This window comes from Bos javanicus, chromosome 2 (genome assembly GCF_032452875.1).
Source record: "Bos javanicus breed banteng chromosome 2, ARS-OSU_banteng_1.0, whole genome shotgun sequence".
NCBI classification, from domain to species: Eukaryota; Metazoa; Chordata; class Mammalia; order Artiodactyla; family Bovidae; genus Bos; species Bos javanicus.
The window spans coordinates 25,069,089-25,096,650 of NC_083869.1; the positions used below are offsets into that span (position 1 = coordinate 25,069,089).

Here is a 27,562-nt window from a genome sequence, read left to right on the forward strand (position 1 = left end):
TTCAGCTGATGGAAAATGTAGAATACCTTACTTGTTTAAACACAGCGGTATCATCTTAAGATAGTTCTCAGATGCCTTTGTGAACAGACGAGTTTCTATCACTTCCTCAAAAGAAGGCACTGACTTAAACAAAGGGGAAACTCAACAAACCTCTTTTTAAAAAAATCTGATAGGACTGAAGTCTTAAGACATGCTTTTCTGAAATACTTCTGGAAATGGAGAGCAGGCTTTCTGCTTTTACATAGCACCGCACCTGCTTTAAAACCCACACATTCTGGTTTTTCTTTTCTCTGATTTTTTTAATCTATTTCCTCTTATCGGACTTGTTTTTGAAGATATAAATTCACTGGACAGGACTGTTTAGATATAGCTCATATTTTAGTTGGAAAGTTGGGGCAATGTTCTAGCACATTATAACTATCCAACTTCTTTGTAATCACAACTGTATCTCCAAAAGACTCTGAAAGCCTCAAATATTAAATAGTACTACTATGTATGCTATTGAGAATGGATTTTTCAACTAGTAGATATAAAATGATCAGAATTTAATAGATGAAGATAGTTTTATTATCTTGCTCATGAGGTAATCACTTCTACTTTCCCAAATGATTATACACAGGAGCAGATTCAGCAAGATTTATTTTTAGCCAACATATAAATACTTACCCCTATTCTAAAATGTTGGCAATCTTTTTTCTATTGCACAAATGACACTTTTAAGTTTGCTCCCTTTATTTCTTTTAAATTTATGGACTCTTTTACTAATATCTTGACTTTTTGAATAGCTAACACCTTTCTCTCAGCAGCCCTGTTGAGCACAATAAGCTTAAAATTTATCTGCAAACTTCAAGGGCAGGGCAGAATTCATATTATTCTTAACATACCAAGCCAAAACTGAAGCAAGAACTGGATAATTTTAATATAAATCATCCAAGCTAAAATCCCATATTTTAACTTTACATTTGAATCAGCAATGATTTTTACTGCTGTTTTCTCCCTTTCTATTTTTACCACTTTTTTTTTTTTTTGAGTCTGAATCAGAGAATGTGCTAAACATGTGGCTTGCAGGCAGCTGGATTTCTCAAGTAGGAAGCACAAAGAAACATTTTTTCCCTTTACTTACTTGGGTTGCTTTTATTTACCATTCTTAAGAATGATTATCTGAGTTCAAGAATCATATTTCCATTGGTTCTAACAAAGAAGAAAAAAAATACTCATTTCACAATTAAGAGAGAACCAAAAGCTTTTTCTAGCTGTCAGTCAGTTTCCAAACTAATAAAAACTCCTGGGACTTTATCCATTCTTCCTACAGGGAGCAGAGCTGGTATAACCTGGGATACCTTTATCTTACTGCTTAGGTATAAAAATATTGCCTAAGCAGAACTGGCAGATTCACCAAATAAATAGAACGGTGAAATGAGTACAATATTCTTAGATGTATTAACAGCTAAACAGGCTATGTATGAGAAAAAAAAATCACTTAAAGCTTGCTTGAAATCTTTTAGATTAGTCTAACAGAAACACAAAAAACCAATGGGAACATCAAAGAGAAAAAAACATGGAAAAGTCAACTTCTGCTACTACATATAATATCAAACACGTATACATATATCTATATTTTAAAAACCATGATGACACAGTTTTGTTTCCAAGTATGCTTTCATATTATAGATCTCATCTTCCATCCTTCAAGTCTGGTTGACAGGATACAGGATCTCCTTCTGTACGTTTTGTATCCTTCTGTCTATTCCTCCTAGTTTCACCAGTCAAAATTCCATGCCATCCTTTAATAACCATGCAAAACACCCCCTAATCAATGACCTCCAAATAATTAGAATTAACTTTCCTTCTCTGACCTTTAGTATTTTATATTTGCATCACCACCCACCTAAAAAACTGCAAAATGCTAGGCTTCTTGGGATGTTATTGTAAAAACCTTTATATAAAGTGAAGTCCTCACCACCTTGTATGGCCAGAGTTTAAAAAAGAAGTCACAATTGTCTGAAGTCAACACAAGACCTTTTCTGGAAAACACTGGAGAATATACTATGCAGATGATAAAAAAGAGGACTGGCCATGGCTCCTGGGGTGTTTGGCTAGAAGTCTCATAAGTTACATCTCAAAATGTAAAATTATTGTGATCTGTTTTATTCCTTTTGTCTGTGGTTTCTTCTTCTTCCCCAGGGTCACATACCATTTGGTAAACATAGCAGCTGAAGACCCTGCTGGGCTTCTGCTCTATGTGGAGCACCAAGTCTCTGTCAAAGTAGACTTCATGGCTATATGTCTGCAATGAAAACACAGGCAAATGGGATTTCCTCTTCACATAACCATGTTCAATACTGTTTCATTAAGACGTCACAGCATCTTTAGAGATGCTCAAATATATACTTGAAGGCAAAATAGTTGCCAGAAATAGTTTATTTTTCATTATTTATGGATATGCAGATGATTTATGAGAGAAGCATTACACAAAATATTAAGAATGAAGAGTTCTGGACTTAAGTGTCTGAACACCCAGATTTTACTGTCAACATTGCTACTGTGACTATGGGCAAGTTGCTAAATCTTTCACATTCTCCACTGACAAAACAATGACTGGATAAAGTAATATCTACTGTTCCTTACAACTTTTATATTCCATATTACTCAAAAGAGACAAATTTTCAAGAGTGCTTGAAAACTCTACATGATCAGAAGTCTCTATTAAGTAACTGTGGGGATTCAATACAGAAAACAGAATTTTTATTTTTCAAAACATTACCAAACTTATAAAATGGGAGTAAATCAGACTGTGGTCAGATAGCATGTCTCAGGAGAAAACATGAAGCTTCATCTTTAAGACCATTGGTAAGCAGGCATCCTCTACTTTCTAGGGGAGAAAGGCTAAAGAACTCATTTTGTCATGTGTGTAGGAAAATCTCTTTCACATGGTCATTGGTATAAGTGAACCTGGACTGATATGAACACAGTGGCATCTGTTCCAATAAAAGTCAGCTATAAAGAAAACTCTTACAACTTTGTATTCTGTGGACTCTACTCACCACATCCCATGACTCCATGAGTGGAATACTTTTAAGTAAAGTTCCATATTCATTACAGTGGAAATCCAGGTGAGCTTTTCCTTCAGCATCTATTTGAGTAACAGCTACCACAGAAAGCAAATCCAACTCATCTTCATAGTCGACAATTTTGAAAGTCTTAGGGAACAGAAGACAAAGTAAAATAAAAGAGGGGCAAAATCCAGTTTTGATTATTTCTACAGTTGTGGCTTAACTATTCTAACATTATAAAACTATGTAGAAAGAAAAAGAATGGGTGGGAGCATAGGCAGAAATGTATCTCCAAAGGCTGAGCTGATTTACTACACCCTCGCACCTTCTTCTTCTGGGCCATGAACACTGACAAACACATCTAAGTCTAGCAAGTGAAACATAAGGCAAAAGTCACAATCATCAGAATATAACTCAATAATTTTCTTAGAAGAGATTTCCCTAGGAAGTGTACACATCAACACAACAAAAAAATAAGCTAATAATTGTTTTTTCAAATTATTTTGGTCCTATGAACACTTCTACAAGCAAAATCTCATGAATAATTTCAGTATGAAAGGAGAGGATGATGGGGGTGCCCTGGTTCAAACAGCTTGTACAATTCTACTGACTAAGGTTGCATGGAGCTTCCTGACCTCTATCCCAGGGCAAGTTCATGCTAGTTTGGTTTATTATTTCTGGTTAAAGTCATACCGACTCGATGGACATGGGTTTGGGTGAACTCCGGGAGTTGGTGATGGACAAGGAGGCCCGGTGTGCTGCAATTCAGGGGGTCGCAAAGAGTCAGACACGACTGAGCGACTAAACTGAACTGAACTGAACTGCAAGTCATACCTCTTGTTCTGGGTCATCATCCAGAATGGTAAAACTTCTTTTTACCACCCGTCCAGAAGCTGTAACAGTGGGTAGGTTTTCATTCTATCACATGGAGAGAAATAAAAAGCTATGACAAGTACCGTTATATGTAGTTGATGGCAAGACTAAACAAATTTGTTAAAGCTAACCAATCCTTCTCCAACACCCGTTAAGTCTTTCCTCAGTTGAGAAAATTCTGAATCAGGTTCCACATCCTCCAATTAGTAAAAATACTTTATTACAATAAAATCTCTAAAGAATAAAATACCAAAATAGGCAAAAATAAACGCAGAGGTTACAGATTTAGTATGTGACTTGCCCTTCTGATTTCTGCCTTAGTATAGTATAGTAAATAAAAGAGTGGATCTGCTTTTTTCTCTGCATGATTTTCTTCATGCTCTTCATTTGTATGCTAAAGAAAAAGAATCATTTGGAATTAAAGAATGGTGTGTGATTTTTTAACCCAATTTACCCTAGATTTGCACAATTAATTAAACCTAGAGGTCAATAACTTATCCAAAAAATTTAAAGAGAAACCCAGAAAGGAAACAGAAATAAGCAAAAGATAAAGTCAATATAATTGACTCTTTTCAAATCTCATAGGTATGTGGGGCTAAGACTGGCTACTCATATAGACAAAATGAACAGACTTTTACAGGACTGTGTTGTTCTTTTCAGCCACACTAAAAGGCAAACACATTTGCACATTATATTCTCCTATAGACAGTGATATACAAAGGATTTTAAAGTACTGCTGACTTACTTTGTTCCTCTCTCTGTTGGCCAAAATGACAAAATCTTCAGAGATCTGATGCTGGGCACTATTATTTTCTACTTCACTTAGCTTTAAAACTCTGAAAAGGTAAAAAGGATTCTAAGAACCTAAGACATCAACACAGCATCAAAGTGTCAAAGCTGATCTACTGAAAAGAAACTGAACAAATGAAACTTATACTAACAATCCTGAGTCAGTTCTCTTCTCATTACTCCAAAATATTAATATCTGATAACTTAAGTGTCCACAACTTTCTTCAAATTTAGAGATTTTATTAAACCAAAAAAACTACTGGACTTGTGGCGACAGGTGCCACTGAAGCAGCTTGCTGAGGCTTACACTAGCTTCCATGCTGAAAGTCATTCTAAAGAACCTCCTCTCTGCATCCTGCAGTAGGTCTTTAATGTTTCAGCTTTAACAGTGGCATTATAGTAGATACTTCATTTTTATTTCTGAAGATAGAATTAGTTATCAATGAACAACACTAAACGTTAAATATAATATAGACTGCATTAGCAACTTAGTCTAAGTTTTCATGATAGAGTAGTATTTTAAAACTGCAAATGACTTAATACTTTTTTTGTCTTAGCATTATATTTAAAGACTTGGGTTTTCTGAGTGTAAATGGCCTCACAGATCAAGCTTGTTAAGCAAGTGAAAATAAAATAATTTTCTCACCACCCACACAAATCTTTTCACAGCATTAACAAGCATCAAAAGCACAATGTCCTCAAATCTTAGTCTCAAGTGCAAGTGAAGAGAGAACAGGGAGGAGCAGCCCCTGTGGCCAAGGAGAGCTGAAGGCCTTTGAGTTTTGCCGGAGACAAAGAAATCAGATTACATTTAAACTTCTAAATTAGTTATCTTAATTAGTGCCGATATTTAAGAGTGCCTATTTTTTAAAACCTGGCAAAAGGACAACACTCTTTGTGAAACTTATTTTCTTAAACTCAAACTAATATCAAAGATGGGTGGTAACAAACAGGAAGAGTAAGATTTACTAAAGCTGAACTATACTTTTTATGACATTCTGTTAAAAGTCAGTAATTTTTTTCATTAAGTTCCTTCATCCTCCTATAAACTGACCCAGAGTAGACTAATTATCATGAGGCATACGAAATAAAGAATACAGACACTGCCCTTCTTATTCAATGGACACTCAGTGAGCACCTACTCTGCACTAAGACCTGTGCTCCATGCCAGAGTTACAGGTGTCAGCAAGACAGACCCTTTCCCTGTTACGGAGTTCATGATTCCAAAGTAAGATGTTTAAACAGAAAGCCAAACAAATAATTAGTTTAAATTTCTGTAAGTACTACAGAAGACTACATAGTGGACACAGTGAAAATATGATGGGGGAGCTAATCTAATGAAGGGCACCAGGGAAGGGCTCTTTGAAAAAGGGACATTTAAAGGGCCATAAAAGATGAACAGAAATTAGGCAGATAAGGGAAGCAGACTCCAAGCAGAGTGTACAGGTCCTCAGCTTTCTGAAAAGACTGCACAACTGAAGTAAACTGAGTGGGAGGAATCTTTCAGATTGGCTCACTATGTTGGTCTTTTATCTTAAGTGCAACAGGAAGCCATAAAAAGGTTAAACCAGAATTCACACGGTTAGGTTTCTGTGTTTGTTAATGTTTCTAAAAATCATTCTAGCTGCTAAGAAGAAAACAGACTTAAAGAGTAAAAAGTAGATTCTTGGAGTCTGGTAAAGAAGGCTATTACTAGTCTAGGCTAGGGATGACAGTGGTCTAGCCAAGATGGTGACAGTGGCCAAGGGTAGAAAGAGGCAGATTTAAGAAATGTTAGCATAATAAATGTTAGTAGCAAAATAAACTGGATTGATGGGATACACGGGGTGTGTGTGGTATGTGTGTGTGAGAGAAGAGTATACAGGCAAATGCAACTGAGTGTTTAAGTACATGTAAACTGATGAAAAACAAGAAGGTAAGAAAGTGTTAAGAATGAGTCCGGACTTATGACATAAGCTCAGATGAGAGGTTTAGGCAAACATAAAAATTTTTTGGTGTATACATGATCTTTGAAGCCAAGGGAATAAACAGAAGAATCAAGCAGAAAGGGAACAAAAAAGAGGGGAAAGAGGGTCTAATCTTGAGGACATCTAGCAACTAAAGTCTGGGTTACAAGAGGAAGAACATGAAAGGATATTAAGAAAGATCAAAGAGGGAGGGAAATATTCAGGAGCACCGTGGTGTCAGGGAAGCTAAATGAAGAGTGTTTTGATTATATGAAAGATGTGCGTAAACTAAATAAAATAAGGTTTACTTCAAACAACCTGCTACTTCTCCAGCAGTAAGACTGTCTTTTAGAACAAAGATAAATCATCTCTCATTAATCTTGGAGAAATGAATTAAGACCTGATGTGAAGGAACCAATCTGTGATCTCCTTTCCTTCATATGTCATCCCTTATCCATCAAAGAACTTACTCAAACGTAGTATTTATAGACAGTAAGGACAAGGTTGAAAGTATAAAGTAACATTTTCTAGATTGCATTCTCTGAGGAAGCACCCTACAAGCAGCTAATAATTCCCACAGTTGGCTCAGTAGTTAGCTGGCAAAAATAAAGTTGCCAATAAATACTACCAAAAGCTACTTTTAACTTTAAAGTAACTAAGGAAAATACTCACTTGACCTGATTTGGGCCAACATGTATTATTCTGCCAGAAGCATCAGGGTGGAAGTAGATCCAATCAGATTCTAAAGAACAACATTCCATTTCTTGGATCCCATTTTTTGCCTGAAGTTGGGACAAAATATTGAAAATAAAAATTAAAGGAAAATAAAATAATTTTCAAAACCAGTATCAGTGATAGTTCAGTAAGTTAAAGGTAAGGGAAGAGAAAATATTAACCAGCTGAACTGGGATGTATATTAGGGATAAATTAGAGGATACTCAAGCTTGAGAAATCCACAACATTTAAATACAGAAATTTCACAGGTGTACCATGCACCATGCCTCACAAATAATAACTTAAGTTACCATATTTCAAGCATCTAATTTGTGTCTGGCACTGGATTACATGTTTTCTACTCGTTATTTCTTTTGATCTCAGCAATTCTTGAAGCATATATTGCTATCCTCATCGTATGCATGAGGAAACCGATGCACAAAGAAGAAAAATCATTTGCATAATGTTCTGCACCTACTATTAATAAACAGCAGATTAGCCTTCAAGGTACATGCATTTTCCCTTGTTTAACTGTCATAATTATGTACTTGCAGTCTCCCGCAACTTTCTCCCTTTCCTATCCTTAACAGATTGTCAATCAGAAGAGTAGACAGCACGAAAATAAACATGCAATGAAACAGGTTGGACAGCCTCCCTGCGAAAGTCAGATATTAAACTAATGCTAAGGAAATGGTCTACTACTACCTAGCACTTAAGGTAAGTAGAGAGATTTCATACTAGTATATTTAAACATTAAAATAAAGAAAACCATACTGCCATATGGATCACATATGTAACAAAAGTTTTACGTTACACGCAGGAGCACTAGGGACTAATACCATCATGGATACATTAACTTTACTGGCTTTATCCAAGTCATTCAATTTCTCCAATGTAAAATGAAACGACACCTTCTTTTTTATTAGATACTCAAAGCTTTCGACATATAAAAGTATTAATTCCACAGCATATACTGACAGGACACCATGTTCAAGGTACAACACTGGCTGTTCATACCTGACACGCACTGAACATAATCTCTATTATCCAGAAGCTCATATTCAAGAATGGAGACAGAAACAGAGTAAGGCCGTGAAGAAAATACAGTAGTCAAGCCATACACAGGCTATTATCAAGCATCCAAACCAGGTAAACAGAATTTCAGGAGCTTGAACTCTGCCTTAAAATGAGAAAGTGGCTTGAAAGAAGAGATAGCACAATCAAAAGCACGGATATGTTCGTCCATATAGCATGCATGTGCAAAAACATGAGTAGCAGACAAAATTAAACAGAGAAGCAGAGTGTCCAGTCATGAGACTGGAGAGGCAGGCGAAGGCTACATCGCAAGCGCTTTGTATGCTGTGTTTTTTTAATAATTGGAATTTAGCACATTTTATGTATCAAATTAGCACAGGTATTTTAATTTTTCAAGAACCTAATGATTTCTAAGAGAAATTGTTGTATTATTGCATTTTACATATAAGAACGTCAATGAAATTAAACATCTTGGTCGCTTTCACTGCAGGGGGTGTGAGTTTGATCCCTGGTTGTGGAACTAAGATCTTGCCTGTGTTACGCAACGTAGCCAAAAAAAAAAAGTTAATGTGTCCATTTTGGCATTATCTCCAAATGCTCCTTCATGTAACATAAAACTTTTTAATGTTTTTTTAAAATAAAACACACACATAAACATGCACACATAACCCATATCTTTCTTTAGGAGACCATTCTCTTTATTATAATATCTAAACACAACATGTGAAAGAAACATTATCTCTCTTTGTGTTAAATACTAGGCAGCATTATTATCAACTTCTGGAGTTATTATTTGCTCGAATGCTAGTTTAAGGCTCAGTTTAATAGAAAGTTACAGATCATTTTCTGAATTCTTCAGTTACCCTGCACATATGTTTTTGGGTTGCCAACTTTTCTGACTGACAGGTGCGGAAGTAACGCACATACACATCATTAAGGTAACGTCACTGCAATGAAGTTGTCCAGCAAAGTACTGAAAACTCCCCTGGATTCAGCAATTATTTATGAACATGCTAAAATACAGATCTGACTAAATGTTACAATTAGTAATTATACAAAGAGAGTACCAGATAGGCATGCCTGATGTAGATACTAAAGGCCATTTTATACACACACATAAGAGAATATATTACCAGTTCTTATTTGGGAAGAATATGAACTATGCAGGGTTTGACTGGATAGAAATTTCAACGAAAAAGCAATGTGACAGAGTCCTTGGTGGCTAAAGCAGTCCACTGCTGGGAGGTGAATAACCAAACCACAAACTCGTGGTAAACAGTCCCCAGAATCCACAGGAAAAGTGGATGTCACTGGGCTGAGCCAAACAGGAGGTGCCACACGTGACAGGCTGATGAGAAAACCAAAGGGAAGAATGCTTCTGCAAAAAAAATCCAAAGATACTACACACGATGTTTCCCGGTGGCCATGATCTATAGGGAAGTAGGTAAACAGACCCAAGACTGTGCCAATCTTTAGGGTGGTGAAAGGTGACCGACTGGTCACTCTCAAAGCCACTGGGTCCAACAGAGACTGACTGAGGAAGATTCTGGAAGAGAAGGGTGTGGAATAAGCTGAGTCTGTCTCACAAAAAGTTAATTTGATGTATCAAGAGGTTCCAGAACTAAAGTAAATCAACAATATAAAACAAGGATATATAAACAATATAAACCCCCCTCCTCTGTGCACTCCTTCTTCTGCACTCATCTCAACCACTGTACTGAATGGACTGCATTTTATTTAATCTACGTATCGGCTTTGTTTTGAACTTGTGAGAAGGGACTGTCTCCAGCCAAGTCTGGCATATAGTAGGTCCTCAATAATGTTTACTAAATGATAAATCAATGCCTAAATCATTTCTAAAAAGAAAATAAAGAAATTAATTCAAAGGGTAAAAATTTCTATTGTCTTGCTATACATCCTTTCTTCCCATTCTGCCATATATAACTTTAAAATATCCTTGAAAACTTGGTGTTTCAATGCTTATACTGTGACCAACAAAATACTACCTAATTCTGCTTGGAAAAACCAAGAGCAACAAACTGTGAAGAAGCAGAACCAACAACACATTCCACCAGTAATTTTAGGGGCAGCCTGAACACAATCCACCAATGATTCCCACTATGGAGCTTCTGAGATGCTTTACATTAGGTCAAGGAGTTGGTAAGAAGAAAAACTAATACATCTTTGGTGCCCTGAAAATTTTCGAATGTTAATAATGTTTTAAATTCTGGGTAGTACACACAAGTGTTTGCTATGTTCTTTGTGTTCTCCCGTACTTTACACTGTCTACAAATTACTGATACAAATTGAAAAGTAATTCCTGGGAATGTGGACCAATTAGAGAAAGTGAAAAGTGAAGTCACTCAGTCATGTCTGACTCTTTGCGACCCCATAGACTGTAGCCTACAGGCTTCTCCATCCATGGGATTTTCCAGGTAAGAGTACTGGAGTGGGGTGCCATTTCCTTCTCCAGGGGATCTTCCTGGCCCAGGGATCGAACCGGGGTCTTCCGCATTGCAGGCTGATGCTTTACCCTCTGAGCCACAAGAATAAAGAATTTCTGATATTAATTTACTACTAAAGCCTGAGCACCATGATTTACCAAGGAATTGTCCTTTAAGGCACAAATATGGAAAACTCCTTTCTGTTTCTTCTTATTAGGTGTAATGATGTAGTGCCAAGGATGGCCTCCGATCTGAAAAGCATTCTCCAGCGAGGTCACCTCAAAGAGCAGTGGCGGTGTATCTGCAGAGATGGGCGAGAGGAATTTGTTAGCTTCTTTGTTCTGGTAGCTTTGGAACATTCATTAACTGAATTCAACCTTTCTTTGCATGTATCATCTATTAATTTCTACCAATGAAAAATGACTATGTTCAAGGAAATAAAATACAATCTGGAAAGAGGCTTACTGATAAGAAAAGGCAAGTGGCAAACAGCTGTTACGTTATCAGTCAACTTTCTAGACACCCATTTTCAGGATATGTGTGACATGCAGCTGGAGGGCAATAAAGTGGGCTGAAGGTGCCTATGATGGCAAAAAAATGACAAGGTACACGTAATAAAAGCAGTTGCCATTTAATGAGTACCTTGGTTAGATACTATTTACAACTCTCATAAAAATCCAACCAGGTATTAGGTCTAGTAATTTCTTCAAATGTGAGGAAGAGATCTTTCATATTCTAGACTAACAGGTTATATTTAGCAAACTTTACAAGAGAAGTATTGCTTAAGTTTATGCAGTAGAAGTGATATGAGTCATAATGAAAGTAACCACTTAGGATGGGTCTTGTGCAGTGGAAGTTTCATCAAAGGAGAGCCACTACTACTAGTATTAGACAAGTTAATTTTAAGGTTAAAGTACCTTATATATCTTGTCAGCAACTGTCTTTTGGAGGTTGACACCACAAAAGGACTATCTGTTAGTGCTTCCTAGTCCTCTTCTTTGATGATACTTAATTTTATACGGAGTGTAACAGACTTACTTTTGGAGACAAGCATAAACAGAAGGTGCTGCTGCTTCTGAAGACCAGAATTCTTTGGGGAGAGCCCTTATGAGGATACCGCTTAGCCTGTTTGGGAAGGTGGCTATTCTGAGTCCTTTGTTTCTAACTTCAGAGTCTAATCTCTGGTTTATGAGGCCACCACCATCTGTAAAGGGACTTGTCTTAGGAAGAGCATTCACTACAGAGTCACATGTTACATATAGAAGTGTGTGCCTGGTTAGTCCTCTGCATAAGGGCCACTTACTACTTAAAGCTACATAAAGGAGAAAAACAAATAATGAAATTTGAGTTCACAAACTGCAGTCTTCAGGAGAAAGAACAGACAGATACAAACAAATCAGGTACATTTAAAATACCCTTGAAGAAACCTTTCAAGAAAAGGGTGATATTCTTAATATATAAAAAGGATTTTTTTAAGCAATAAGAAAACTATTGACACCCCAATAAGATGAATGGGCAAAGTACATCAGCCAGTAAATTATGAAAGACATATAAACATCATATGTGATAACATGGTGGCTACCAAATGGTGGTGGATGAGGAAAAGAATTATGAAGAGAAAAAAGTATAATTAGTTTGAACTGGGGGTTAAAAATTTAAATAGGGAAGTTGTAGAGAATATAAAATAGGAACTCATAATGGAAAAAAATTAATGCAAAAAGATGTATTTAGGAAGAAATACTTTTCCCAGAAGTTGCTAAAAATGGCCCCAAAGTAGCATTAAGACTTGGCTTACTACAACTCTGGTGTGTCACGGTTAGCCCCAAGATCCCAAATTTTGATCTCTAATTCTATTCTCAATTGAAAGGGCTAGGAGTTTGCAAAGAATGGCTGATTTCACACCCTGTGATGAGGAAATCTCAGTATTATTAGTAATTACAGGAATATTCTTGTACTTTTTTATAAGCACAGAAAATTTTAAAAACCTAAATGTCCATGCTGCTGCTAAGTCACTTCAGTCATGTCTGACTCTGTGCGACCCAACCAGGGGTCCCAGCGGCAGCCCACCAGGTCCCCCGTCCCTGGGATTCTCCAGGTAAGAACACTGGAGTGGGTTGCCACTTCCTTCTCCAATGCATGAAAGTGAATGTCCATAGTAAACTGGTTAAATAAATTTACAGTTTATGCATATGAAAGTGAAAGTCGCTCAGTCGTGTCTGACTCTTTGTGATCCCATGGACTATTCATTCTATAGAATTCTCTAGGCCAGAATACTGGAGTGGGTAGCTTTTCCCTTCTCCAGGGGATCTTCCCAATCCAGGGATCGAACCCAGGTCTCCAGCACTGCAGGCAGATTCTTTACCAGGTGAGCCACAGGGGAAAGTTACACATATAATGGTACATAAATTAAGTTCTTAAAACCTTGAGGGGCTTAATTAGCATGTGCACACATATACAGACGACTACTCTTTGGCAAAGATAATATGAGCACTGCATTCAAAAAGTATCAGAAAAAAATATAATGAAAACTAAGTTTTCCTTCCATGTGATTCCCTCAGAAGTAACTATCATTTATCATTTTTTCTGTGTGTCCTTCCAGATACTTCAAGCAATCCTCAAAGCATGTGCTCACATCTATATTTTTAACATATGCATATGAATACAACACAGATGAGGCTTTTTACACACATAGTTTTGCACTCCTTTTTTCACTTACTAATATATATTGGAAACTTCTCTATAAAGGAGCAAAAATAATTCCTATTTCTTTTTAATAATTAAGTTTATGACACAGCCAAACAATGAAAGAATACCAATGTCACCTATCAATATATACAGTGTTTCCAATCTTTTGTTGTTAGAAAAATGTTATAGTTATATGTTTGTCATTTTGTACACATGTGAATATATCTGGGATAAATTTTAAAAAAGGAATTGCTCAAGGAATACATGTATTTAAATTTTTGAAATATATTAACAAATTGTCCTCCACACGGGACTCCAACAATAAACAACCGTGTCTCTTCTATACTTTCACCAATCCTGTTACCTAACTTTTTGATATTTGAGAATCTAAATAGAAGTATCTCATGGTAGTGCTAACTTGCACTTCTCTTATCAGTGACATTGGGCTTTGTGCTCTCCTAATTAAAAGTCACTTATATTCCTCTTCTTCTGCACAATATCCTTTGCTCATTTTGTTGTTGTTGCTACGTTGTCATTTTTTCTTATTGGCCTGCAGAACTCATATACAGTGAGGCAATTACCCCTTTATAGTGTATGTTGCAATATGTCCACTATTTGTTGTTTGAATTTTGGTTGGTTTGTGTGTGTGCTTTTATTTACTTTTGTTTTTAAACAAAAACATGAAGCACTTTATCTTTATGTAGCCAAATTTAGCAATCTCTTCTTTAATGGCTCTGTGCTTGGGTCAGAAAGGTCTTCTCAACTCTGCGATAAAAGGATTCTCTAAGTTTTCTCACAGAACTTTAAAATCTTTGATCCACCTATTGTTTCTTTAGATGTAAAGAGACAGGAGCCTAATTTTATTGTTTTCATAAGACCATCTATTAAATAATCCCAATGGAAATTAATATTTGTAATATATTAACATTTAAAAGTGGGTTAGGCTACAGATAACTATATGCAATGAATCTAAAAAATTATATGGTGAGTGAAAGATGCCAGACAAAAATTACATATCATATACTTCCACTTATACAAACTCTAGAAATCTAGAGTGAAAGAAAGTACATTCACTGGTTGCTGAAGGCTGGGGATGGAAGGAAATTGACTGGAAAGGGTGCTGGGGAACATTTTGGAGTGATTAAAGTATTCTAAATCTTGATTGTAGGAGTGGTTTCATGGATATAAATATTTGGCAAAACTCAAATTGTACAGTTTAAATGGCTGCATTTAAGTGCATGTAAATTACACTTCAGAAGAGTTGATTTTTGAAAAAGCAAGTTATGAAACAGTGTTCACAGTATGATTCTTTTTGGGTTTTAGGCATATATACATTTTAAGATTATCCAAAAAACACAGAGGTGATAGCAACTAATGCCATGCAGGATGCCTGTGAGTGTTTTAAACTTTCTCTATTTTTTTCATTAATTCCTAATTCTTCTATAATGAAAATGAACTGCTTTGCCTTAAAAAAGTTACTTAAAGTTAAAATAAGTATTTTGTATAGGTTTTACTGATCCTGAAAAACAAATCTAGAGAAATAAACTGGATTTCAGTCAACAGAGTCTGAAAAAATACACAAAGTTTCCAATATAATACGTTACTCCTCTAAGCTAAATGTCTAACAATTACTGTATTGTTTTACAATGGCACATGATTTCACAGATCATATGTTCAAATGTTATTATTTTAAAGCTGATAAAAGTGAGGCCCATAGAGGTTCAGTAATTGCTCACTACCATACCACCAATTAGTAGTGGAATTTCATTCTCATAGGAGCAGACCAAGACTGTGATCCCAAGTCCAGTCTTCTCTCTGTAAACAGGGACCAAAATCACAGCACAATCAGAGGCTCCATGAGCTTTCTTTATCACCCTGTTCTTTGTTTTACTTGCTTATTATCTGCATTCCAAAGAGAACAATGCTACCATTTAGGGAAACTCTCTTCAAAATAATACATATTAGTTATCACTGGAGTCTGTAGTTTTCAGATTCCTGCCTTCTGTATTTGTATCAAATATAGTAGGAAACGGCAATCCACTCTAGTATTCTTGCCTGGGAAATCCCATGGACAAAGGAGCCTGGTGGGCTGCAGTCCATGGGGTCACACGAGAGTCAGACATCACTGAGTGACTGAGCACACACACAGGAGGCATTGCGAAGGCTGAGTTTTTACAAAACTGCCTAATTCAGCTCGCCCAAGATGCCTCAAAATTTGAGTAATTTTTAAAATTTTATTTTGAGCTTCTTGGATAATTGGCTATACTGAACTCTCTCAGTCCTCATACTTTGTTATTTACTAATAAAAAGAACATTTCCTTTCTCACAATTAAGTCTTTCATTTGTTTCTTGATCTGTTGATGATGTCATATTGTATAACAATAGAAGAAAGTTGTATTTTGACCCATATTAGAAAAACCTTTGGAGTTTTACCTAAATATGTTTATTGGTTAGAAGTAAATGTCCGCAATATGATAAAAAATAATTTTTAATGAACTAAGAATAAAGATAAACAAATATTAGGATAACAAAATATATTTTCTTTTTAAATTTACTCATGATTTTTATATCTATCTGCATTAAGTAATCCTTGTATTGATGAGATGAACTCTGGTCAGTTATGGTTTATCTGACATACATTGCTCAATTTTATAGCAGTATTCTTTTCAACAAACTGCTGAATTTGATAAGCTAATTAAATACAGAACACATTTTTATATTTATAAAATTGTATATAATTTTCTTTACTGTGCCTTAATGATCTTTAAGTTGGATAAATGTCACTGAATTGTAAAACTTCAAGTTCTAAAGGAGCTAAGGTATTATCATTTGCTGCAACTTATTATTCTGTAGATAAGGAAATCAAGACCAGAAAGGTAAAGTCACTTGCCAAAGGTTACAGATCTCTGGCCAAGCAAGGCCCAGCATCCCCAGGCCTTTATTTCAGTGAATAACAGATTTCTGTGAACACTTAAGACAAAAGCAAGGAATACTCTGCATAGGAGCAAAATGAACTGAATTTAGGAAAAAAACATTTGGATGATTACAATTAATCACTATCAATACGACCACTTAATTTTTAAGGTGAAAAAAGTACTATATTGTAGCCATACCTGTGATTTTAATATTACAAGGAATGCCAAAGGGAGCCTCTCCTACAGTTCCAGTAGTCCCACCCCATCTGCATGCACACCCTAAGTCAAGTTTCTGTTGCATGAACTAAAAACAAAACAAAACAAAAACGGTGGCTTTAGCACCTACTTATTTGCTGTCTGGAGAGAGAAAAAAAAAATCAAATTTACATGTATATGACAGAGGAAATGTCTTTATTTATTTAAGGGCTTTTCTATTTATCTTCCCACCCCTCTTTTAAAGGTTACTTTGTCTTTCTGCATTTGTACAGTTTTGTAGAGCTGAAATCTATACTAGAGCCTTATGTTAAAAATATCTCATTAAAAAAAAATCATACCTCCATCCAAATCTCAAGTTAATCTGAATATGGCAAATTTGAATTTTCTCTACCTGCTTGGTGATGGCTTGGAAGCTATAAAGTCTGACCAGTCCCGAGCTGTACATCACAATCAGTATTCCATGAGACAAGGTGGCATCCGTGACGTTCCCGAAAATCTGAGGGGAAAGGTAGACATCACCTGAGAAAAGACCAGAAGGCCAATCCTCTGAGTTTTCACCGTGGTATGTGTATCTGTTTAATATTCAGTTTACCATTACAATACTGCTGCCTAACATTCCAACTTCATTATAATTTAGGAACTTGCAGCTAATGTATTATTAGGGTGAGTGGTAACCTCCAGGGTCTCAAACTGAAGTACTAATGGGAATTTAATATATATCCTTCAAAATGATGCAGCAGCTTTCATTTACTTCCGTTTTGTAAAATCTTTTAATAACAAATCCCTTTCCTAATGGACATAGGTGTAAACTGAGCCCATTTAATTCTACCATGCAATACTTGCATGGCTGAATAAATACCGGGACCTTTTCTTTATAAAATATCGTTTATAAAGGGACCTTTTTCAGCTAGTGGTGAAAAGATTTGATCTAAGAAAGTAATTCTAATAAAAAACAGCCAACTCGAGAATTTTATCATTACCTTGTTCTTTAAACATCTAATACTATTTGATTTTTTAGTAAAAGCCAAACATGTTAAAGACCAGATACACACAGAGACATTTAACCTAGCTGATCTTGAGTAAGGCTTTGGCTCCTTGTTCCCTGTCTCTGTTCTGTGTACTGGATCCTGTTGTGATGCTCCACAGAGCTCTGATAAAGAACTTGATTCTGTGCCTCTTTTAATATTTAACAAAAGCCAACCAACATAGACAAATATTCATAGCAAGGAAAGAACAAGTAGAAATTAAGTGAAAATCTGTTTCTGTTTCCACTCAAGATAAATCACTTAGTAAAGGTTTACTAGCCCGGCAAAGAAAGAGCTTCAAGTACATTCTGAACCTGGCCCCTGGGTAGTCTTATTATGCATGGTAATTGAAAGATGTACTTTAGTTTCAAATAACCACAATCAAAATCAAATCCCTCAGATGATTATCTTGAACACGTAAGAATAAATAGAAGCACTTTATGACTACATTCCTGTTGTAGACTGTAATAAGTATACACAATTACTCAATCCACAAGCACAAAGAGAACAATTAAATTCGCGAGTTGTGTTTTTTTGTCATCTTTTAAAAGGATAATTATGGTTTGCTTTGTTTTTGACTAGCCCATGACTTTCTATTCCCTGATCCTTGTGCCCCACTTTGAAAAGAAGGATTTGTGTAATTCAAATGTATTTTCAAATAATGAATGCTAAAATAAAGTAGTCACTCTATTTTAAAATTTGGTTTAATCTCTGGAGTCAAATATAAGTTCAAATTCCAGTTTCTCCATTTACTGCCTTTAGATTTGGGCAGCTGCTTTTAACTTCTTAATTAAAAACTTTACCAAATACCTAATAAACAATTAAACAATAAAATCACATCTTAATGTCAAAAAAATTAATATTATAATTAAATCAGAAATGAGTTCTTACCTTTTTGTTGATCTCCAGAATCCCTATGAGTGAAAAAGGTAGCACATGGAACACTGCAAGATACAGCAAAACAGGCTGTTGAATGCCTGCCTAAAAGGAAAGACTAAAATCACAGACCGCTCTCAAGAATATATTAACACCACTATTTTCCCAGTGGTTACCAGTGGGTAAAGAGAACAGGCAAGGGATAATACAAGAATTAGGGCATTAAGAAGCACAAACTACTATGTATAAAAGCTACAAGGATATACTGTACAACACAGGGAATAACCCAGTATTTTATAATAACTATAGTTGGAGTATGGGCTTCCCAGGTGGCGCTAGGGTAAAGAATCTGCCTGCCTATGCAGGAGACATAAGAGACGCGGATTCAATCCCTGGCGGGGGAAGATCCCCTGCAGGAGGAAATGGCAACCCATTCCAGTATTCTTGCCAGGAGAATCCCATAGACAGAGGCCCCTGCAGGGCTAAACAATCTATGGGATCACAAACAATCGGACACAACTGAGTGTCTGAGCACATAAATGGAGTATAACCTTGAAAAATCATGCATCATTACATTGTACACCTGTAATGTACACAATGCAGTACAACAACTATACTTCTATGAAAAATTTTTATAAAAAACTTTTAATTTAAAAAATAAAAACACTCTATTTTCATGAATTGAAAACCACCCTCTGTCAAACTGAAAAGTTACTTAAACAGGAAAGCCTACATGTTCAAAATATGTCCACTAAACCTTTAGCCTTTCAGACACTACAAAATACACACACACACAAAAATCTATTAAAACAAGCATAACAGTAAGCATTTCTTAACAACACATTTTGTAAAAAACATACTTTATAACAAAATGTATGTATGTACTATGTAATAGATCATGTTATAATATAAATTAATACATTGGATTATAAATATATTATAACACAATTTAATTTATATTATAAATTGGAATTCTAATCATCAAGAGCCTAATCAAAAGACACAGCATTATCATGCTCATATCATTTAGCATTACACTAACATGGCTAAATGAAATAGAAAAAATATCAACAGTTATAACTTGAGTGATTTCTCTGCTTGAAGAAGGTAGCTTCTTTACTTTGAAGAATAAGGTTTAGTAACTATTTTTCTGCTATGGAATGGAAAGTAATCTGTTGTACTTCCCCAGAGTGGCTTGAAGAGAATATTTTAAGTTTGTGGTAAACAATTTTGATAGCATGCTCCAGAAACCAAAGATCATTAGTTCTCTCATAACTAATTTTCAGACAAGTTCCTCTGGAAACAAATTCTTTATTTTACTGAATTTTTAAAGATGTCTACCTGTCGGGCCAATGTTGAACCTTTGTTCTGAGCTGACTTGACAGCAATGACTTCTTGAGGAGTGTCCCAGCTCAAATACCTTTTAAAAGAATAAAGAGAAGTTTACTCGTTTAGGTCAGTTTCCTTATACTTCAAATCAAAATATAATAGATATTTTATAAGTGAACAGTTTTTCAGTTACTTAAATTATAAAAGTAACTTATTTTAAAAAATAAACAATTAAAAGAATTCCCTGAAGATCCTCATATGCATTTATTTGTTTATATATACATATAATTTTAATCCTTCTGGAGTCTCAATGAATGAAAATTGTATTTGATCTGTCAATATTCAAAACTTAGAAAACGAAAAACCATTCCTGATGTAAAAAAGAAGTTACAAAAAACATTAAAAATATTACATTCACATTTTGCATGCTTGTATTCATTCCGAAAATTTACATCTAATTTATAAAACTCTGAGTTTATAAGTAACAGTTCTTAGATTATACTAGGCAGGTAACTTAACTGCAACAGACTAGCTTTCAGAAAAATCTACCAAAAAAATACATCCCACATAAAAAATACTATTTGTAAAAAGTAAATTTTTTTAAAAAGGGTATCTGACAACTACTAGAGGTTAGTTACTTATGAGGAATACAAAGATAAATGACAAAGGGTCTCCATCCTTAGACCTTCAAAAGCAGTCATGAGGAGAGATAAATAGATTTATAAACTGAGATCCACATATACAATGGAAAACTTAAAAAAAAAAATCTTGAAATATCCTAGGCCATAAGTCTCAATTTTTCATAATCAAATTTTAAACAACAGAGTCACAGTTAATACCTGAATTTGCAATATGAAGCAAGATATATTTTCTCAAGGACTTTTCCTGTAGTTGCTGATATACGAAGCAGCCAATTATGAGCAGTCAGTGCTATGAGTGAGGATTTATAATCTGATGGACTGGGAAGCATTTCTCCCTTAAAAGAGATAAAACTGAAACTGCTTGATCATGAACAATCTACAGTAATCCATATCCAAAGAAAACAGCTAAACAGTCAAACAAGTAAATTTTAAAAAGAAATATTAGTGAGAAAATAAATAAGATGAGGAAAGATTAAAATTGTGAGAAATGATTTTCATTATTAATTTATTAAGTCAGCTTATTCACACAGAGTGCTTAAGCAGTACCTGAAATAATTATTTTTTCATTTAGTCGCCAAAATTGTGCCTCTTTTGTGACCCCATGGACCGTAGCCTGCCAGGCTCCTCTTTCCATGGGATTTTCCTGGCAAGAATACTGGATGGGTCGCCATTTCCTTCTCCAGAAATAATTATTACTTATTAATTATTAATCATTAAGTATTCAACAAATGTTAGCCAATCATCATCATAATAACAACAGTAATACTAATGATGCTGCTATGATAACAATAACAGTTCTTAAAACCAAGTATAACATTAGATAGCATAAGCAATTAAGAGTCATTTCCTAGAACAGATGTTTCTTTATTCCAAGACTTGTTTTCCTATTGATAGAAGTTAAAATGGGAAAAAAGCAATTTATCCCACTAGTCACTGTGGCTCTACTCTAACTCCAAATGGAAAGCTAACATCCAGAATCAAAGCAGCCAAAGAACAGAGATGGACCTACTTTTAAAGATAATCCTTGACTCCAATGAACTACCCTCCAAAAGGGCACATCTGCCACTGAGGAGCTACCTTAGGGTGGAAGTCTAGGGCAGGAAGAGAAAGAGAAGCTAAGGGTTCTACTTTGATTTGTAGAATAAAAAGGAAGTTCAAAGATGAAAGTTAAGAATAGAGAAGTTAAAATTAATCTAATATTGCTTCGGCTGAAAAGGGAATAGAAAAGAATGCAGGCACATTTATTTTACTTATGTGCCTTAAGATTTGTCTCCTGTTTCAAATGTTAGGGAAAGAAACTAGGTTTTTGTGTGTGTTTGTTTCTTGGTTGTGTGTGTGTGTTTTAACTTATTAGCTACTTAAGTCCTACACTAAAATCACAGGCAATGATGTAATTTTTTTTATTCTTTGATGTCTTACATAAGTATTACCTCAAGGAATTTTTAAAGTTTTAAAAAATGTATCACCTATATCTTGCCTATTAAAAAAAATTAGGTAGCAAACGTAATAGGTTTGAGCTATTTTCCTAAACTAAAAGTTGTATTTCACACCCTGTCTCAGAAGAGAAGTTTAAAGAAGAGAAGAGAAGTTTAAATTTAGTTTCACAATGAGTATATTAACAACAATACTATATGCTTTGTTGTTTTTCTCAATGGAAAATCTTGGTTCACTTCAAATAAGACGAGCAAAATGTTCAAAGAGAAGTGAGATTAGGAATTAGGTTACTAGAAACTTTATTTTTATAAAGATTGCTCTAAATTTTTGTTGCTTTGCATTGACATCTTTCAAAATTTTTCTCAATTAAGGAATCTGTCATCCTCTTCCCCTCATCAATTAAAGTGGATTAGAAGGCTTTAGATGGTGGGGGCAAAATAGTTATTTTTAACTTTCAATAAGGAGTTGGGGAAGAAAATGTAGATTTAAAGCTTCTTATTTTTAAAAAGGAAACTTCAATGAAAAGAGAGTAACTGTCCAGGGAAAATTACAATTTTATGTACAAACAAGTCTTTTTTTTTCCTTTTAAAGAATTATAATAATAAATGCAAAGCATAGGCTATTAACTTTAAACATTATTTTTGGTGATATATCCTATTTTTCCTAAAAAACAAAACAGCCAGATTAAAAGACTGGATTAACTTGCTGCAGTACTCCTTAAATGTTTCTTACAACACTGATCCCATGGAAAATTAATATTTAGAAATATAACTCAAAATAGGAAGTTCTATGATCAAAAGAGTTGGGAAAATGGTTTGACAATAACCATCCACATTAGTATTATTATAAGTATTAATAGTATTAAAGGCTCTGTGAAGTAATTCTACAAATAAATTTGTTTCCCAACTCCTCTAACAAGGATAAGATGTTAATATCTTATGAAAAAAGTGTTCTGAAAAATACACACAGGGGCAATATGGATCTGATGGAATGAGCTTATCTGTTATTTTATTTTTCATTTTTATCTTATTATTTCCTAAGAAGATTAATAGAGGAAACCCATAAGAATCCACTTTCAGAGTCATGAAACATAACTCCTGCCCTAAATACTTATTGTCTCAATATATTAAGTAGAATAATCTCTTAAACATTGAGAATAACTGCAAACTAGCTTATATTGCTTATGAAACCTTTAATCAGTTCATAACATTTTCTAGTTTTCAAGATTAAAAAATGGTATTAAAAGTATATTCACAGTATTAACATATAATTTTTTAAGACAGAAGTTACTTCATGAGGAAAAATAAAAATAAAAAATATGCTCTCTTTTTGCTTCCTTTCAAGGTTTAAGAATCACTATGATACTTAAATGTTTTATTTCTTTATACAATATATTAACAATAAACAGTTCTTCTAGACTACAAATGCTTTAGAAACATGCTATGAAAGCAAATCTTACCACTGGGCATTCCCATAATAAAGCATCTTCTATTTTTTCTGATTTGGAACATCTTGGCATTTCATAAAGTTTTCGTGGCTCTGATGCAACACTGGGGGGAAAAAAGATTATTCTTCTTCATAAATAAGATAGTGTTTGCTTGGATTTCAGGGATTTTTTTAATTCAGAGATTTGGAACACCAAAAATACAACCTGCTGCTTTGCTTTCCTCTTCTTAACTAAATGTCAACATTACTTTTTAATCACAAAATTCATAATACACATTCATAGAAAAAATATCAAATATGTAATACATTATAATAGCACAAAACTATCCAATATTAATATTTTGGTTCAGTTATTAATATTTTGGCTCATTTCACTCTACTTTTTCTTTATACACTTATACCCACCTGCAGATCATTTTCCAAAATTAGAGCATATTGAATTGTTTCTTTTCCTTTTAACATTTACTACCAATATCTCTGTTGAATTTCACCTTCATAATCTGTTATTCCAACATTGTGAAATGAAAATTAAAGAGTTCCTTTCTTTCAACTAATAGTAGAAAACCAGTAGATGAAAAAGATAAAAAAGGAAACTTCCCAAACCAGAAAGAAAAAAGAATTAAAAAAAAAAAGAACAGAACATCTAAGGACTGTGGGATAATTAGAAAACGTGTAATGTACACATAATGAGAATACCAAAAGAAGAAGAAAGAGAACAAAACAAATGTGGGAGGTATCAAACCAATTATATCAATGATCACTTTAAATGTGAATGGTCTAAAATACACCTGTCAGAAGACAAACTGATAGAGTGAATAAAAAACAAGACTTGAATATGTTATATACAAGTAACCCACTTTAAATATAAAGACACAGATATAAAAGCAAAGGGATGGAGAAAGATATACCATGCAAATACTAACTTAAAAAAAAAAAAGCAAGCAAGCTGGAGTAACCATATTAATATCAGACAAAGTAGACTTCCACACTGAAAATTATCAGGGATAAAGAGTAGAATTATATAATGTGAATGCATCTAACAACACAATGTCAAAATACTGAGACAAAAATGGTGGAATACAAGGAGAAACAGACAAATCCACCATTATACTTAGAGACTTCAAAATAATCCATCAGTACCTGACAGATCCAACAAATAGAGTAGGTAAGAATATAGTTGAACTGACCAGTACCGACAATCAGCTGGCTCAAACTGACATCTTTAGACTACTTCAGCAACAATACATTCTCCTCAAGCCCATGTGAAGAGTTCACCATGACAGACTACACCCTGGGTCATAAAATACTAGAATTTAAAAGACTAGAAAAAAATATAAAATATGGTCTCAGACCATAATGGATTTAGGTTAGATACCAATAACAGATAGCTGTAAAATCTCCAAATACTTGGAGCTTAAATGACACATTTCTAATTAACACAGGGGTCTGGCTTAGTGGTAAAGAATCCACCTGCCAATGAAGGAGACTCAGGTTTGATCCCTGGGTAGGGAAGATCCCCTGGAGTAGGAAATGGCAACCCACTCCAGTATTCTTGCATAGTCGGACATGGCTGAGCAGACTGAGCACAACTGAGGGAATGAGCTCGCACAAAGAAAAAAGTAGAAAAAAGTCCAGAGAACTTTTAAATCGAATATACAATGTTTCAACATTTGTGAGATACAGGAAAAACCGTGCTTAGAGGAAAATGTATGGCATTTAATATATACTTTAGAAAAGGAGAAATGCTTCTGGGCTGGTGAACACATGAAGATTCAGGAAGAGTGATATGCTCAGAGGGCACAGAATTTCTGTGCTCCTTCCCACATACCTTGCCCTATGCATCTCTTCCATCTGGCTGTTCTTGTGTTATAAAGTTTTATAATAAACTGGTAATCTACTAAGAAGCCAGTCACCAAAAACAAGTCACACACACACAAAAGTCAAGTATTACATGATTCAATTTTTTGGAAATGCCCACAATGGGTGAACCTACGGAAACAAAGTAGTCTAGCAGGTGCATAGGGCTGAGGGTGGAGAAGGTACGCTGGTGACAGCCAAAGGGTAGGGTTTGGGGGTTTTGTGAGGTAAAGAAGTTGTTTTAAAATTAATTGTAGTGATGGTTGCGTATATGAACCATCAATGGTTCATCAAATCATTTTCACTGAATATGAATTTCAAGGATGCAAAAATTGAATTGTATGCTTTAAATGGGTGAATTATTAAGCTGTTAAATAAGAAAATAACCCTACTTTTTTAGAGGAGCAAACTTAAGTGCGGCATGTTTGGAATATGTTTTAAAATATTTAGCAAAGGTATAAAGGAAAAGGATATGGGGACAGATAAGCAAATGTGGCAAAAATCTTGATCCTTTCTGAGTCTAGGTAATGAATGTATGGGGGCTCACTATACTATTTATATATATACACTATATAGACTACGTTAGCAAGTCTGAAATTTTTCTTTTAAAACAAAGGCAAGTACTTTCAAACCAAAATACAGAAATTCTTCCCTAAAACAGCATCTAATTAGTAGGTACTTGGATCTCCTGACATCTGGTATCCCTTAGGCAGAATAAAATACTACACTGTACTCAGCAATCTGTCATTTTGCCTACATTATAAATTCTCTTTAAATTGGTATTTACACAGATGAAACCTCAGCCTTTAGGTTTAACAAGATGTTAAATTACATGCATTTTATACCCTACCCTTATTTTGAACCCATTTTTCCATTCTGTTACACTAAGCACTAATGTAGGCATGTGTTTCTATAAAAATTAAAGGTCAACAGTCAATGAATTACATCAAAAAATTTCACCAAGATACCTGCTGATACAGCACCGATAATTGTTAAAGTATATTCTTCCTCTCTCATAGGCTATAGGTGATTTGGAATGAGTTGTCCAAACATTCTTAAATTTAGTACTTTCCTGAAAAACACAAGGAATTTCGGTTTAGGAAATAATTCATACGTTTCTACTGTGCACCAATCTTAAATTGGATATTTAAATTTACAGTTTTCAAAATAACTTCAAGTACGTTCTTAAAAAATAGTATGTTCAATTATTCTTCACTCTGCCCTCACATTTCGGCTTAAGTGGGGTAATTAATTTTTAGAAAAATTGTTTGCAAGATATAAGAAAGTTAAAACTAAAAGCATGTGCTGCTGCTAAGTCGCTTCAGTCGTGTCCGACTCTGTACGACCCCACAGACGGCAGCCCACCAGGTTCCTCCGTCCCTGGGATTCTCCAGGCAAGAATACTGGAGTGGGTTGCCACTTCCTTCTCCAACGCATGCATGCATGCTAAGTCGCTTCAGTCGGGTCCGACTCTATGCGACCCGTTAGACAGCAGCCCACCAGGCTCCTCTGTCCACAAGGCTCTCCAGGCAAGAACACTGGAGTGGGTTGCCATTTCCTTCTCCATAAAGCATGTGACGGTTCTGCTAATGGCTATTTACTAACCCCCAGTTTCAAGGCCGTGATCACCCTGCCCATCACTTGCGATATTCTTAAAAGGGAATTATACTGCATAAAAACTGCAGCCCAGCAGTAAGTCTGCCTCTCCCCTACGCCCGCGACCCCCGTCGCCCCGCTGCTCTTCGTTCCCCTCCCGGCCGGCAGGCGGTCACCTGGCACACCAGCGCCCGCAGGATGCCCAGGTTCGTCCTCTGCACCATACCCGCGTCGCGCGAGAAAAAGCCCAGCGCCCGGCGACTGAGCCGACCGCACACGTTGGGCTTCTGGCTTGGGCTCATGGAGGCGCGGGCCCGGCAGAGCGGAAGAGGGGCGCGCCCCTTACTCCCGCGCCGGGAAGCGGCCACTATCTCCGAACCTCCTGGCCCCAACTCCTCGAGGAGCCCAGAAAAACTGACACCGGGAGCTGGGCCCGGAAGGGCACAGCTGTGGGCCGAGGGACGACAGAGCCGGCGCCGCCTGAGAGCCGAGATTGGGCAAGGGAAAAAACCCCCTTCCGGGCTGGCCCGGCAAACGCTATCCAGCTCCGGACCCAGCGGCAGACACTGCAACGTACTTAACGCGCAGTCAGCCGAAGCCGTTCACTTGCCGGAAAACGTAGTTCCCAGTGTCCGCAGAGGGATCCTGGCTTGTACCCAGAACTACAATCCCCATCAGGCAGCGGGCA

General features: G+C 35.6%; 1 protein-coding gene across 1 annotated transcript; it reads right to left on the bottom strand.

Annotated features, from left to right (window-relative positions):
* On the bottom strand, nt 1–27,562 carry DCAF17 (DDB1 and CUL4 associated factor 17). Its single transcript, XM_061435493.1, has 14 exons — nt 27,051–27,562; nt 26,247–26,350; nt 23,435–23,525; nt 20,740–20,876; nt 19,913–19,991; nt 18,587–18,676; nt 17,062–17,166; nt 16,653–16,758; nt 11,013–11,155; nt 7,334–7,443; nt 4,672–4,762; nt 3,888–3,971; nt 3,045–3,200; nt 1–2,287 (listed from the first exon to the last, which is right to left on the bottom strand). Exons 1-14 carry the CDS (start codon nt 27,174–27,176, stop codon nt 2,120–2,122), a joined length of 1,590 nt encoding a protein of 529 aa, XP_061291477.1. The 5' UTR covers nt 27,177–27,562; the 3' UTR covers nt 1–2,119.

What these genes read in the sequence shown, in the direction of transcription:
- DCAF17 (XM_061435493.1), bottom strand. Translation starts at nt 27,176, where the DNA reads ATGAGCCCAAGCCAGAAGCCCAACGTGTGCGGTCGGCTCAGTCGCCGG. An exon ending in TTCTGGAGATCAACAAAAAG is followed by an intron (nt 17,167 to 18,586) that starts GTAAGAACTCAT and finishes CTTTCCCCTCAG; the next exon opens with ATTTTCGGGAACGTCACGGA. An exon ending in TCCAAGCCATCACCAAGCAG is followed by an intron (nt 16,759 to 17,061) that starts GTAGAGAAAATT and finishes TTTTGTTTTTAG; the next exon opens with TTCATGCAACAGAAACTTGA.